The sequence below is a fragment of the Dama dama genome, chromosome 19 (genome assembly GCF_033118175.1).
Source record: "Dama dama isolate Ldn47 chromosome 19, ASM3311817v1, whole genome shotgun sequence".
Lineage (NCBI taxonomy): Eukaryota > Metazoa > Chordata > Mammalia > Artiodactyla > Cervidae > Dama > Dama dama.
The window spans coordinates 85,009,637-85,025,171 of NC_083699.1; the positions used below are offsets into that span (position 1 = coordinate 85,009,637).

Below are 15,535 nucleotides of genomic sequence, written 5' to 3' on the forward strand. Positions count from 1 at the left end.
TACCTTGGGTAAAGACTACAATTGTGCTGCTATGGTAACTTTCTATTATGTAATATCCATTTTTTATAAATATAGAAATGTACAGCTGTTAAAGTTATGATTACATATTTCTTAATGATTACTGAAGTATTAAAATATATTAACAGTTTTGATGATCTGTCAGTCTACCTACTGCCACTGCAAAGACCACCTAAGATATTTTACATATAAGAGAAATTATTGTTGAAACAATGGCTATTTTCAGTTTTCCACATTTACTGTCACCTTAACTTAATCTAAATGTTTTATGTTGAGTTTAGATGTTTTATTATGATACTGTTAAAAATCAGAATAAATCTTTTTTTTTCCCATGATTTTTAAGTCCTATACCCAATATCCTGCCACTGTAGTGTTTGTACTAATAAGCAGGTATTTCTTATATTACACTCATACATTGATCCTATTCAAGTACTTATGTATTTGCTTAGTTTTATAATGTTTCACTCCTCATCATCATCGTAGTATTTCCTTCTCTCAATATTTCCTGACCATGTTTGTTATAAAGTTTCATTTCATGCAACAGTTCTAATTTTAGTATATGTGCTGCCGAAGTGAGCACATTTCACGCAATAGTTCTAAGTTCTCCTAATAGTATTTGTCTCCTAAGGTTTGTTTCATTACCAATTCTTCTATAATTACACTTCTTACGACATTCTTCAGCTATTTTAATACTTCTTAAAACTTTTAAGCTTTTAATGAACATTCAGACATTAAAAAACTATTATAGACATGTTTATCCATTCAATTAACAGCTCAGAAAAGTATTCAATTCTCAGACAGTAACTACCTAACTGTCAGTTCAAACACAAGTTAACAGGTGTGATTTTAATAAACTCATAGGTGCTTTTTCACTATCCTTCGTGTCGTCATAAAGTAAGTAAAACTCACCTACACAAAGTTTGGGGGAGAACTCCCCTGCATTTGATACCTTGAGATTTGGCATCTAACCCATTTCTAAGTTGGGTACTAGAAGAAACAAATGCCCTGTAGAAGTTTATACTTTTATTTAGCATCAGAACAGTTTCCTCCCTAAAAGAAAGAGAATGACTAATCACAGACTAACACCCTAAGATCCCTGTGTCTTTCCCAATCACAACTTCAACAGAAAAAATCAGTTTTATCTTCATAAGTCATCTGTCAAAAGCAAACAGGAAACCAATCTGTGCCATTGAGTATACTTCATTTACAGGCTTAATGCACTTCCTTATTCACAAAATTTATTATATCAGTACATTAAGACCAAATGGAGTTTTCCTAGCATTAATCAACAGTTTGTAATAGTATATTAACAGATCATTTTACTTTTATGCAGAATTTCCTCTCCCATCTATGGTCTATGAAGGGAAGGGTCAGACAAGCTTAGCTCATACTATATCTCTTGTACCTAATCCAATGCCTTAAACAAGAGCTCTCAATGAATTTCTGTTGAAGAATCACTTGTAGCCCAACTTTTTTAGATGAAGTCTGGGGGTACAAAATGCAAATGCCAACAGATTATAGAAATTCATTAAAATGCTAGTTCATAACTACTAAAGCAACAAATAACAGAATAATAGCTTGAATGTTCCAAAATTCAGTATGTAGTCAGTGTCACGCACCTAAATGGCAAAATTTCCAAACCAAACTATTCACACACCCATCACTAACACCTATATTCTTACAAAGTTCCTTTCAGTGAATATCCTCAAATCAAACAAATAGGAATTACCTGAGATTCTGTCCTCTTTCTCATCTTTCAGAAGCATCTTGCAGCCTTCATAATGATAGAATCAACCCCTTTCTCTTCCTCTTCCCCTTCACTGACACTATAAATTCAAACTTTCATTACTTACGAATTGGATCAATTTAAAAAAAAAAAAGAGCCTCCTAACTAGTGTCTCTGCTTCCAGCCTCACACACCCCAAATCATCACCTAAACTGTTTCCAAAAAGGTACTTCTAAAAATGCTAATATGATCCTGTCATTTTCGTACTAAAATGCCATCGATTTCACAAAAAGGTCAATGTTTAGAATCTAGCCTCTTTTAGCTCTATTTTTACTGGACATGTTACGGCTTCCATTGCAGGGGTAGAGATTTTATCTTTGTGCGCTGCATTTCTGCTGTGAGTTCCCTCTGCTACTACCTAGCTAACTCCTTCTCATCCTTCAAGTCTCAGGTCAAATTTCAGTTATACAGGCAAGACTTCCATGATAACCCTGTCCTCTAGACAGGCTCAAGTGAATTTTTAGTGTTTTCAACCTATTCTATATATCTGTTTTATTATTCTGTAATGGTACCTCATTGAGGTTTTGATTTGCAGTCAACATATGGCAAAAACCACTACAATACGGTAAAGTAATTAGCCTCCAACTAATAAAAATAAATGGGGGGAAGAAAAGTATTCTGTAATACCTGCTTCCCATGAGAGAAAAACTGTGATTTTATTTCTATACATTCAGGAACTATCATCCAATTACAGGATGCATGTAACAAATATCTATTAAGCCAGTAAAATTGATTTTTCACAATTCCAATAAGGAGAAAAAACTAAAATACAAAATGGTCATAAACAGTTGTAAGAATCAAAGGTTGTGGAATGCTGGATAAATAAAAAACTAGGGTTTTAAAAACCAATCTTACCAAAACCTTCACATCTCACTTCTCCAAAGGGGAAGGGATACAATCATTTTTCAAATATACTGGCAATATAAGTCCTCCTTTTGGAAAGCATTTCAGAAATACTATGACTTTTATTTCAAATAATAAGATAGATAAGAAGGTATAGACCATCCAGTTTCAACAACAGTTAATATTTTACAGCCATATTTGTTTCTTTCTGCTTCTTTTTTCAGTTATTGCTATAGCAATCCAAATACACCTGTCTGATTCCTTTAGGCATGTGTTTATATAAGTAGCACTATATATTATGTATCATTTTGCAGCTTACTTTTGTCCCTTAAAATGCATTTCCAAAATGTGTCCATAATGGTACCTAAAGCTCTAGTTCACACTGGTTTTAACTGCTACAGAGAATTTAACTGTCTGAATATACCACATTTTATTTACCAATTGTTCTGTTCACAGACTTTTACTTCCTTTGTCTTTCTTTTCACCATTACAAATTAACAATAAAAATTACTGTATGAGCCTCATCTATAAAACAACATAAAAATTTCTCTACAAGTTATATCTAGGAATTAAATTCCCTTTCTTCAAAGTATCCCAGTTACAAAAAGAAAGACATAAGAAAGAAAAAGGTGTTGCCCACAGTATAGGTATTCATTAAACAGTTGCTAAATGAAGGAAACATGAATAGATCATTTAACTTTTCTTAATACTGTCAAATTTTTCTCCAAAGGGGTTATACAGATTTGTACTCTCACTAGGTGGTACTCTGCATCCTTCCTAACTTTTAGTACTTTCCAGATATTTTTATGTTACTCAAATGAAGAGTATGAAACAGAATTTTATTCTATTTCATGCAAATTTTTTTCCTTTTTTTTTTTCATTTATTTTGATTAGCTGGAGGCTAATTACTTTATAATATTGTAGTGGTTTTTGCCATACATTGACATGAATCACCCATGCATTTACATGTATTCCCCATCCCGATCCCCCCTCCCGCCTCCCGCTCCATGCCATCCCTCTGGGTCTTTCCAGTGCACCAGCCCCGAGCACTTGTCTCATGCATCCAGCCTGGGCTGGTGATCTGTTTCACCCTTGATAGTATACTTGTTTTAATGCTATTCTCTCAGAACATCCCACCCTCGGCTTCTCCCACAGAGTCCAAAAGTCTGTTCTGTACATCTGTGTCTCCTTTTCTGTTTTGCATATAGGGTTATCTTTACCATCTTTCTAAATTCCATATATATGCGTTAGTATACTGTATTGGTCTTTATCTTTCTGGCTTACTTCACTCTGTATAACGGGCTCCAGTTTCATCCATCTTGTTAGAACTGATTCAAATGAATTCTTTTTAATGGCTGAGTAATATTCCATAGTGTGTATGACGATAGCTTCCTTATCCATTCGTCTGCTGATGGGCATCTAGGTTGCTTCCATGTCCTGGCTATTATAAACAGTGCTGCGATGAACATTGGGGTGCACGTGTCTCTTTCAGAACTGGTTTCCTCGGTGTGTATGCCCAGAAGTGGGATTGCTGGGTCATATGGCAGTTCTATTTCCAGTTTTTAAAGAAATCTCCACACTGTTCTCCATAGCAGCTGTACTAGTTTGCATTCCCACCAACAGTGTAAGAGGGTTCCCTTTTCTCCACACCCTTTCCAGCATTTACTGCGTGTAGACTTTTGGATAGCAGCCATCCTGACTGGCGTGTAATGGTACCTCATTGTGGTTTTGATTTGCATTTCTCTGATAATGAGTGATGTTGAGCATCTTTTCATGTGTTTGTTAGCCATCTGTATGTCTTCTTTGGAGAAATGTCTGCTTAGTTCTTTGGCCCATTTTTTGATTGGGTCATTTATTTTTCTGGAATTGAGCTGCAGGAGTTGCTTGTATATTTTTGAGGTTAATCCTTTGTCTGTTGCTTCGTTTGCTATTATTTTCTCCCATTCTAACAGCTGTCTTTTCACCTTGCTTATAGTTTCCTTTGTTGTGCAAAAGGTTTTAAGTTTAATTAGGTCCCATTAGTTTATTTTTGCTTTTATTTCCAATATTCTGGGAGGTGGGTCAGAGAGGATCCTGCTGTGATTTATGTCGGAGAGTGTTTTGCCTATGTTCTCCTCTAGGAGTTTTATAGTTTCTGGTCTTACATGTAGATCTTTAATCCATTTTGAGTTTATTTTTGTGTATGGTGTCAGAGTGTTCTAGTTTCATTCTTTTACAAGTGGTTGACCAGTTTTCCCAGCACCACTTGTTAAAGAGGTTGTCTTTTTTCCATTGTATATTCTTGCCTCCTCTGTCAAAGATAAGGTGTCCATAGGTACATGGATTTATCTCTGGGCTTTCTATTTTGTTCCATTGATCTATATTTCTGTCTTTGTGCCAGTACCATACTGTCTTGATGACTGTGGCTTTGTAGTAGAGCCTGAAGTCAGGCAGGTTGATTCCCCAGTTCCATTCTTCTTTCTCAAGATTTCTTTGGCTATTCGAGGTTTTTTTGTATTTCCATACAAATTGTGAAATTATTTGTTCTAGTTCTGTGAAGAATACCGTTGGTAGCTTGCTAGGGATTGCATTGAATCTATAGATTCCTTTGGGTATAGTTATTTTCACAATATTGATTCTTCCAATCCATGAACACAGTACATTTCTATTTGTGTCCTCTTTTATTTCTTTCATCAGTGTTTTATAGTTTTCTATATATAGGTCTTTCATTTCTTTAGGTAGATATACTCCTAAGTATTTTATTCTTTTTGTTGCAATGGTGAATGGTATTGTTTCCTTAATTTCTCTTTATGTTTTTTTATTGTTAGTATATACGAATGCAAGGGATTTCTGTGTCTTAATTTTATATCCTGCAACATTACTGTATTCATGATTAGCTCTAGTAATTTTCTGGTAGAGTCTTTAGGGTTTTCTATGTAGAGGATCATGTCGTCTGCGAACAGTGAGAGTTTCACTTCTCCTTTTACCTATCTGGATTCCTTTTATTTCTTTTTATGTGCTGATTGCTGTGGTCCACACTTCCAAAACTATGTTGAATACCAGTGGTGAGAGTGGGCACCCTTGTCTTGTTCCTGACTTTAAGGGAAATGCTTTCAATTTTTCACCATTGAGGATAATGTTTGCTGTGGGTTTGTCATATATAGCTTTTATTATGTTGAGGTATGTTCCTTCTATTCCTGCTTTCCGGAGAGTTTTTATCATAAATGGATGGTGAATTTTGTCAAAGGCCTTTTCTGCATGTATTGAGATAATCATATGGTTTTTATCTTTCAATTTGTTGATGTGGTGTATTACATTGATTGATTTGCCAATATTAAAGAATCCTTGCATTCTCGGGATAAAGCCCACTTGGTCATGATGTATGATCTTCTTAATATGTTGTTGGATTCTGTTTGCTAGAATTTTGTTAAGGATTTTTGCATCTATGTTCATCAGTGATATTGGCCTGTAGTTTTCTTTTTTTGTGGCATCTTTGTCTCGTTTTGGTATTAGGGTGATGGTGGCCTCATGGAATGAGTTTCGAAGTTTGCCTTCTTCTGCAATTTTCTGGAAGAGTTTGAGTAAGGTAGGTGTTAGCTTTTCTCTAAATTTTTGGTAGAATTCAGCTGTGAAGCCATCTGGTCCTGGGATTTTGTTTCCTGGAAGATTTCTGATTACAGTTTCGATTTCCAAGCTTGTGATGGGTCTGTTAAGATCTTCTATTTCTTCCTGGTTCAGTTTTGGAAAGTTATACTTTTCTAAGAATTTGTCCATTTCATCCAAGTTGTCCATTTTATTGGCATAGAGCTGCTGGTAGTAGTCTCTTATGATCCTTTGTATTTCAGTGTTGTCTGTTGTGATCTCTCCATTTTCATTTCTAATTTTGTTGATTTGGTTCTTCTCCCTTTGTTTTTTGATGAGTCTGGCTAGCGGTTTGTCAATTTTATTTACCTTTTCAAGAAACCAGCTTTTAGCTTTGTTGATTTTTGCTATGGTCTCTTTTGTTTCTTTTGCATTTATTTCTGCCCTAATTTTTAAGATTTCTTTCCTTCTACTAACCCTGGGGTTCTTCATTTCTTCCTTCTCTAGTTGCTTTCGGTGTAGAGTTAGCTTATTTATTTGACTTTTTTCTTGTTTCTTGAGGTAGGCCTGTATTGCTATGAACCTTCCCCTTAGCACTGCTTTTACAGTGTCCCAAAGGTTTTGGGTTGTTGTGTTTTCATTTTCATTTGTTTCTATGCATATTTTGATTTCTTTTTTGATTTCTTCTATGATTTGTTGGTTATTCAGAAGTGTGTTATTTACCCACCATTTTTTAATAGATTTTTCCCTGTAACTGAGATCTAATCTTACGGCATTGTGGTCAGAAAAGATGACTGGAATGATTTCAATTTTTTTGAATTTACCAAGGCTAGATTTATGGCCCTGGATGTGATCTATTCTGGAGAAGGTTCCATGTGCACTTGAGAAAAAGGTGAAGTTGATTGTTTTGGGACGAAATGTCCTACAGATATCAATTAGGTCTAGCTGGTCCATTGTGTCATTTAAAATTTGTGTTTCCTTGTTAATTTTCTGTTTAGTTGATCTATCCATACGTGTGAGTGGGATATTAAAGTCTCCCACTATTATTGCATTATTCTTAATTTGCCTTCATTCTTGTTAGCATTTGCCTTACATATTGTGGTGCTCCTACGTTGGGTGCATATATATTTATAATTGTTATATCTTCTTCTTGGATTGATCCTTTGATCATTATGTAGTGTCCTTCTTTGTCTCTTTTCACAGCCTTTATTTTAAAGTCTGTTTTATCTGATAAGAGTATTGAGACTCCTGCTTTCTTTTGGTCTCCGTTTGCATGAAATATTTTTTTCCAGCCCTTTGCTTTCAGTCTGCATGTGTCCCTTGTTTTGAGGTGGGTCTCTTGTAGACAGCATATATAGGGGTCTTGCTTTTGTATCCATTCAGCCAGTCTTTGTCTTTTGGTTGGGGCATTCAACCCCTTTACATTTAAGGTAATTATTGATAAGAATGGTCCCGTTGCCATCTGCTTTGTTTTGGGTTCGCGTTCAGACAACGTTTCTGTGTTTCCTGTCTAGAGAAGATCCTTTAGCATTTGCTGAAGAGCTGGTTTGGTGGTGCTAAATTCTCTCAAGTTTTGCTTGTCTGTAAAGCTTTTAAATTCTCCTTCATATCTGAATGAGATCCTTGCTGGGTACAGTAATCTAGGCTGTAGGTTATTCTCTTTCACTACTTTAAGTATGTCCTGCCATTCCCTTCTGGCCTGAAGAGTTTCTATTGAAAGGTCAGCTGTTATCCTTATGGGAATTCCCTTGTGTGTTATTTGTTGTTTCTCCCTTGCTGCTTTTAATATTTGTTCTTTGTGTTTGATCTTTGTTAATTTGATTAATATGTGTCTTGGGGTGTTTCGCCTTGGGTTTATCCTGTTTGGGACTCTCTGGGTTTCTTGGACTTGTGTCACTATTTCCTTCCCCATTTGGGGGAAGTTTTCAGCTATTATCTCCTTGAGTATTTTTCTCATGGCCTTTCTTTTTGTCTTCTTCTTCTGGGACTCCTATGATTGGAATGTTGGCATGTTTCACATTGTCCCAGAGGTCCCTGAGTTTGTCCTCATTTCTTTTAATTCTTTTTTTTTTCCCTCTCTGCTTCATTTATTTCCACCATTTAATCTTCTACCTCACTTATCCTATCTTCTGCCTCTGTTATTCTACTGTTGGTTCCCTCCAGAGTGTTTTTGATCTTATTTATTGCATTATTAATTTTTAATTGACTCTTTTTTATTTCTTCTATGTCCTTGTTAAACATTTCTTGCATCTTCTCAATCCTTGTCCCCAGGCTATTTATATGTAACTCTATTTTGTTTTCAAGATTTTGGATCATTTTTATTATCATTATTCTAAATTCTTTTTCAGGTAGATTCCCTATCTCCTCCTCTTTTGTTTGGCTTGGTGGGCATTTTTCATGTTCCTTTACCTGCTGGATATTTCTCTACCTTTTCATCTTATTTAGATTGCTGTGTTTGGAGTGGTCTTTCTGTGTTCTGGTAGTCTGTGGTTCCTTTTTATTGTGGAGGTTTTTCCCAGTGGGTGTGGCTGGACGTTTGGCTTGTAGAGATTTGCTGGTTAGGGAAGCTTGCGTTGGTGTTCTGGTGGGTGGAGCTCGATTTCTTCTCTCTGAAGTGCACTGGAGTGTCCAGTAGTGAGTCTTGAGATGGGTCTATGGGTTTGGTGTGATTTGGGGCAGCCTGTATATTGACACTCAGGTCTATGTTCCTGAGTTGCTGGAGAATTTGCATGGTATGTCTTGCTACGGAACTTATTGGCTCTTGGGTGGTGGTTGGTTTCAGTGTAGGTATGGAGGCTTTTGGAAGATCTCTTATTAATTAATGTTCCCTGTAGTCAGGAGTTCTCTGGTGTTCTAGGTTTTGGGCTTAAGCCTCTTGCCTCTGGATTTCAGTCTTATTCTTCCAGTAGCCTCAAGACTTCTCCATCCATACAACACTGATAATAAAACTTCTAGGTTAATGGTATTTCATGCCAAATTTTATTCATTCTTCCTTCCTATTTTCTTAAATGGCCTACTGTTTCCTCTAACATGTTCTAATTGCTTATTACTACTTTACAGAATGCTGATTTTTTTTACTAGTGTTAATCTTCTTTCTAAGAGTTTTACTGAATAGTCATTAGTCCAATAATCTAGGTTATGTTGAAATTCCTACATAGACAACTGTATGTTCTGCAAACATGGATAATTTTATATTTTCAACTATTATACTCTTGTACTTATTCCTGGGAATACATCTAAATTTCCCTGTTAAAAATGGTGGGACGTGAGCTACAAGGTTTTTCTGTGATAACCTTGACCAAGCTACAGAACTTACCTTTTGATGGCTGACTCAGAAAGTGTTACTGTTCACTGGGAGTATCAGCTATTATTTTATCAAATGATTTTTATAAACATTCTACATTACTTTTCCCTTTGATATGATTATTTGCTATATAATAGTAAAAGACTTTCTAACATTAAGCCACCCTTGCATTTCTCAGATAAAATCCGTAAGCTTTAAGTGTACTGAAGTCAAATTTCCAATATTTTGTATCAGTAGACCTTTCTATCACTTCTTTTTCTACTTAATTTCCATTTCTACTTTTTTAAATTCCTTTCTTCCTAATTACTTTAGGTTTGCTATTTTTCTTTCTCTAAATTGATACTATTTTTGCTATTTAGTGCTTTTGCTGATATTACTTTTATTAACATTCGCATTTCAACTGTTTATTTAACTCTTTACTACATGAAATAATTAAAAGTTCCTTTCCAGATTTGTGACTATGATGTAATGTAGAAAAGGAATTTATTTTGTGTATTTTAATCTTACTTGCATTGCAGTCAGCCAAAAGGTTCAGGCCATCCTTAATGAAATATTTCAAGACTTTCTTTCAAGCCTCAATATTCTACAGTTATACTGTACAGGCACACCTTAGACCTATTAAGGATTTGGTTTCAGACCACTGCATCACAGCAAATATTACAATACAGTGAGTCACATGAATTGTTTTCTCAGTTTATATAAAAGTTATGTTCACATCATATTATATTACGTGTGCAGAAACATTTATGTCTAAAATATCACTGTAGTTACCTTAATTAAAAGATAATGCTGTTGGAAAAATGGTGTTTATAGACTTGTTCGATGAAGGGTTGCCATAAGCCTTCAATTTGTGAAAAATGCAGTATCTGTGAAGCGCAGGGAAAAAAAGCAACAACAACAAGGAATGCCTGTGTAATGATTTTCACTTATCTTACTTACTCCTGACAACAAACTCTAGATCCAAGGAAATGTAACTGAAAATTTCTACAAGACTACCTCGTCAAAACCTATGTCTCTTCTATTCCCTTGGAATTCTTCCCCTGCATATTTTGGAACCCTTTCAATCCACAGCAAAGTCACTCAACTGCTCTTTCATATTTACTTTTTTATTTCTTGGCTACATTCTGAACGAATGCCTAATGAATGCCAATTCTTGAATTCTTCCTTTGATGGCATCTAATGTAGCTTTTTAACCTCAGAAAAGTCTATTTACTAAGTTTATTTCCTCTTTAGTATTAGGTAGAATTTCTTTCATCTCTATGGAAACTTAAACACACTTCTTTTATTATTTACCCTTTCCTATGTTTTTGAGATTATCTCTGCTCCATCTACTCACTACATGGAGAACTAGATCGTACAGTGGGCTTAAAAAGAACTTCCTGCTCTAAGATGATACAGGAGATTTTTAAAGACTCCCTCCCCAACCAAGAAAGTAGTCAATTTAATTCAGGTCCTGATTATAAGGACTATGACCATCCTCTCCTTTCCTTCATCATAATATCCAAAAAGTGGGGTTTTAGCATAAGCCAGTATCCAAACTAGGGCCATCCTAAGTAGTAAAGAAATCTCTATTAGTTAACTACATGGATGATAAGCATAAAGCAGAGTCTCACAGGTAACCTAAGATATTTATTAATATGATCCCCTTAAACACAAGCCTGAGCCTATGTATCAGTTATCAGTGGCTTTCTTCCATCTCCCTTCCAAGTATGGGGTCTCATATTAGGCCCTGGCTTCATGTATTTTAAGCCTAACTTTATTCACACATGCTTCATGAAGCACCTTACGTCCTTTAAACATACAAGATCCAAACTCTTGGCTCCAAGTATCTACTTCTGCCACCTTAAACCTAATGCTGACCACTAGGAAGTTTTTTTTCTATATAAACCACAGAAACATTTAGTTTCTAAACCCATTAATGTCTACCCTCTTTTTAGTACTTTGTCTTTCATTACTTTATATTTGAAATGAAGGGATAGATAATAAACACTGAAATTACTGTGCCAACTTCATTAAAAGACCTGCATTCGTTTTTTAAACATGAATTTTTAAGCATTCCTTCCGCTCAGTGACCACTTTCAGGAATTTACATTACAAAGGATTCCTACAGGCAATATTTCATAGGGATATATAAAGATCTTCAAAGAAGTACTATTTTTAACAGAATAAAACTACGTTTAAATAGTTATCGTAAATATACTTATCCTTCTTAAACAATAAAGCAGTGCAAAAGAAAACTAATTAGATAAATCATGGCTCAGACATGTTATAGTATATAAACGTTAAAAACTGTAAGGTTAAAGATCTAAATGTAAGACAACAAACCATAAAACTCCTAGAGGAAAACATAGGCAAAACACTCTCCGACATAAATCACAGCAGGATCCTCTCTGACCCACCTCCCAGAATATTGGAAATAAAAGCAAAAATAAACTAATGGGACCTAATTAAACTTAAAACCTTTTGCACTACAAAGGAAACTATACACAAAGTGAAAAGACAGCCTTTAGAATGGGAGAAAATAATAGCAAACGAAGCAACAGACAAAGGATTAACCTCAAAAATATACAAGCAACTCCTGCAGCTCAATTCCAGAAAAATAAATGACCCAATCAAAAAATGGGCCAAAGAACTAAGCAGACATTTCTCCAAAGAAGACATACAGATGGCTAACAAACCCATGAAAAGGTGCTCAACATCACTCATTATCAGAGAAATGCAAATCAAAACCACAATGAGGTACCATTACACGCCAGTCAGGATGGCTGCTATCCAAAAGTCTACAAGCAATAAATGCTGGAAAGGGTGTGGAGAAAAGGGAACCCTCTTACACTGTTGGTGGGAATGCAAACTAGTACAGCTGCTATGGAGAACAGTGTGGAGATTTCTTTAAAAACTGGAAATAGAACTGCCATATGACCCAGCAATCCCACTTCTGGGCATACACACCGAGGAAACCAGTTCTGAAAGAGACACGTGCACCCCAATGTTCATCGCAGCACTGTTTATAATAGCCAGGACATGGAAGCAACCTAGATGCCCATCAGCAGATGAATGGATAAGGAAGCTGTGGTACATATACACCATGGAATATTACTCAGCCATTAAAAAGAATTCATTTGAATCAGTTCTAACGAGATGGATGAAACTGGAGCCCATTATACAGAGTGAAGTAAGCCAGAAAGATAAAGAACATTACAACATACTAACACATATATATGGAATTTAGAAAGATGGTAACGATAACCCTATATGCAAAACAGAAAAAGAGACACAGACGTGCAGAACAGACTTTTGGACTCTGTGGGAGAAGGTGAGGGTGGGATGTTTCGAGAGACAGCATCGAAACATGTATATTATGTAGGGTGAAACAGATCACCAGCCCAGGCTGGATGCATGAGACAAGTGCTCAGGCCTGGTGCACTGGGAAGACCCAGAGGGATCAGGTAGAGAGGGAGGTGGGAGGGGGGATCGGGATGGGGAATACATGTAAATGCATGGGTGATTCATGTCAATGTATGGCAAAAACCACTACAATATTGTAAAGTAATTAGCCTCCAACTAATAAAAATAAATGGAAAAAAAAAATTGTAAGGTTAGTTCACTGGAAAAAAATGCCCACAACAGAATGTTGAATAAAATGGAAAAAATTACAACAGTTTGTAGATTAATTTGAATACAGCTAGGAAACAAAAACATAAAAAGAATAACAGAAAAATCACAGCAAAGTAAAAAATGCATAGGGTCACTTTCAATAGAATAGTGAGAAAAAGTTGAAAAAGTGAGTTAAAACCAAATTCTGGAAGGTACCAAGGTTCTGACTACTAATCTTTACCCTTTGTAAAATATGAATCCAAAATAATTTAAAGAGAATAAAGTATGAAAACAACAATAGGTAAGAGTACTGTAGATGAAGAATACAGAAGACAGTCGGTGAAAAAGAAAAAAATCTTATACTCATCACTAGTGTATAGCACGGAGAAGGCAATGGCAACGCACTCCAGTACTCTTGCCTGCAAAATCCCATGGACGGAGAAGCCTAGTAGGCTGCAGTCCATGGGGTCACTAAGAGTCGGACAGGACTGAGCAACTTCACTTTCACACATTGGAGAAGGAAATTCCACCCACTCCAGCGTTCTTGCCTGGAGAATCCCAGGGATGGGGGAGTCTGGTGGGCTGCTGTCTATGGGGTTGCACAGAATTGGACACGACTGAAGCGACTTAGCAGCAGCAGCAGCAGCAGTGTATAGCGAAATCAAATGACTACATTTTGTTCACAATAAATATTGAAGATTTGATTCATATTAAGTAAAAGCCGGAAAAATAAACTTTTGCATGAAAAAAGAAAGCAAAATAATGAAATGCAATTTTTAAATTTAATTTCCTTGATTTTCTGCTTGTGTCTCTACCTACAGATGAGAGGCAATAAATAGATTTCCATTAGTATTTCTATAGCCTGTTAACAATTTTTCTATTGCAGTTTGTATCTGCAATGGAAACTATCAAGCTTAATGGCTAAAAATCACTTAATGTATTTCAAAATTATACTTATATACTTTAATGTTGTCCATTGCTTTGAATAACTGGGAATTCAGTATTTCTTTCACCATTTAGCATCATCCCACCACTCCAGCACTGTCCCCTTCCCATACAAATTCCAAGATTCCTGAACAAATCAATCTGGTAACATACACTAAAGCCCTGTAAGGAATTCAAAAAGAAATACATATAAAAAATAAAAGGTATACTAATGAGAAGTTGCCTGCTTTTGGTTCTAAAAGTAAATCGGTTTCATAAATTACCCAACTTTCACACTTACATTGAAAATGAAGTATCAAAAATGAGCAAATACAAAATTGAAAGATTTAACATACAATCATTAGTAATTAAAAAATGGAAATTAAAATAATGAATTACAGGCTTTATCTATATTGCCAAGTAATTCTTAAATATAATATATCCAATTGCTAGCTACACTTCTGGTGAAAGATAAACTAGTACAAAATCTGGAGAATAAAATGGTATTTATTACTACATAGTTAAGAAATATTCTTAAAATAATTTTACCTCTAGTCCTTTAAAATGATAAGAAGATGTAAGGAACTAAATACAAATGATGCATAAATTTTAAAACATTCTAAAAGTGTAAACACACACTAAAGGAATCATAATACTTATAGTTTGTCCTTAAAGTGAATTAGTCAGAAGCCAATAAAGATGTGCTCTTTGAGACTATTTAATGACACCTGTTGAGTGAATGAGGGCAGAAAAAACAGTGTAAGAAGTTATAAAAGATCACACAAACATAAATATCCATAAAATATTAACTGTGGTTTTTCTAATTCACTACTTAAGCATTTTTTTACACCCTTTCTTCTTTCAAATATTCTTCAATACATGTTACTTACATTAAGTCAAATTCTAAAAATACACACATGATTGACGCAATGCAAATTCTCAAGCAATTCCTACTATATGCAAATTATTTTATTAAACATAATGCAATCTAAAATTTGTAATGTTAACTTACTATTAAACAATATGCCTTTCCTGACACTTTTCCAAAACAAGCAAAGAAAAACCTTTAATAACCTTGACTACACCATCAACAATTGTATAAAAATGTCAAAATGCACACTTAACAGGTTTTATATGTAATTGACCCTATATTGCTTTGTTAGTAAGATAGAAACACTGAAAGTTTACCTGCATTGCACTTTTCCCCAGTTTCACCACTTCAAATAATGTGACAGGCTCCCCTTCACCATTCTGTTGAGGGTGCCCATTAGCTCTTCCACGGCCTGTTCCTCTAACCCCAGCTTCAATTCTACTCTTCTCTCCTGGTGATTTTCGAGGTTTCTTATTTGTAGACTGAATAAAATAAAGAGGAAAAGCAAAATTAAATGCAGGCATACCTGCCTTATGGAGAGTGATCTCAAATTATGTTTGAGCCTGTGAAAGGGAAGTTAGCACTATTATAGGTAAGAGATAATTTCAAAAGAAGCTTTACAATGTTTGTAATG

General features: G+C 35.2%; 1 protein-coding gene across 2 annotated transcripts in view; it reads right to left on the minus strand.

The window, feature by feature from the left end:
* STAG1 (STAG1 cohesin complex component) overlaps nucleotides 1-15,535 on the minus strand; it is a 504,547-nt gene that overhangs the window by 326,256 nt on the left and 162,756 nt on the right. For both annotated transcript variants that reach the window (XM_061167656.1, XM_061167655.1), the window contains one exon: nucleotides 15,219-15,383. In XM_061167656.1, coding sequence (XP_061023639.1) covers nucleotides 15,219-15,383 — 165 coding nt within the window. The remainder of the gene's footprint in view (nucleotides 1-15,218; nucleotides 15,384-15,535) is intronic.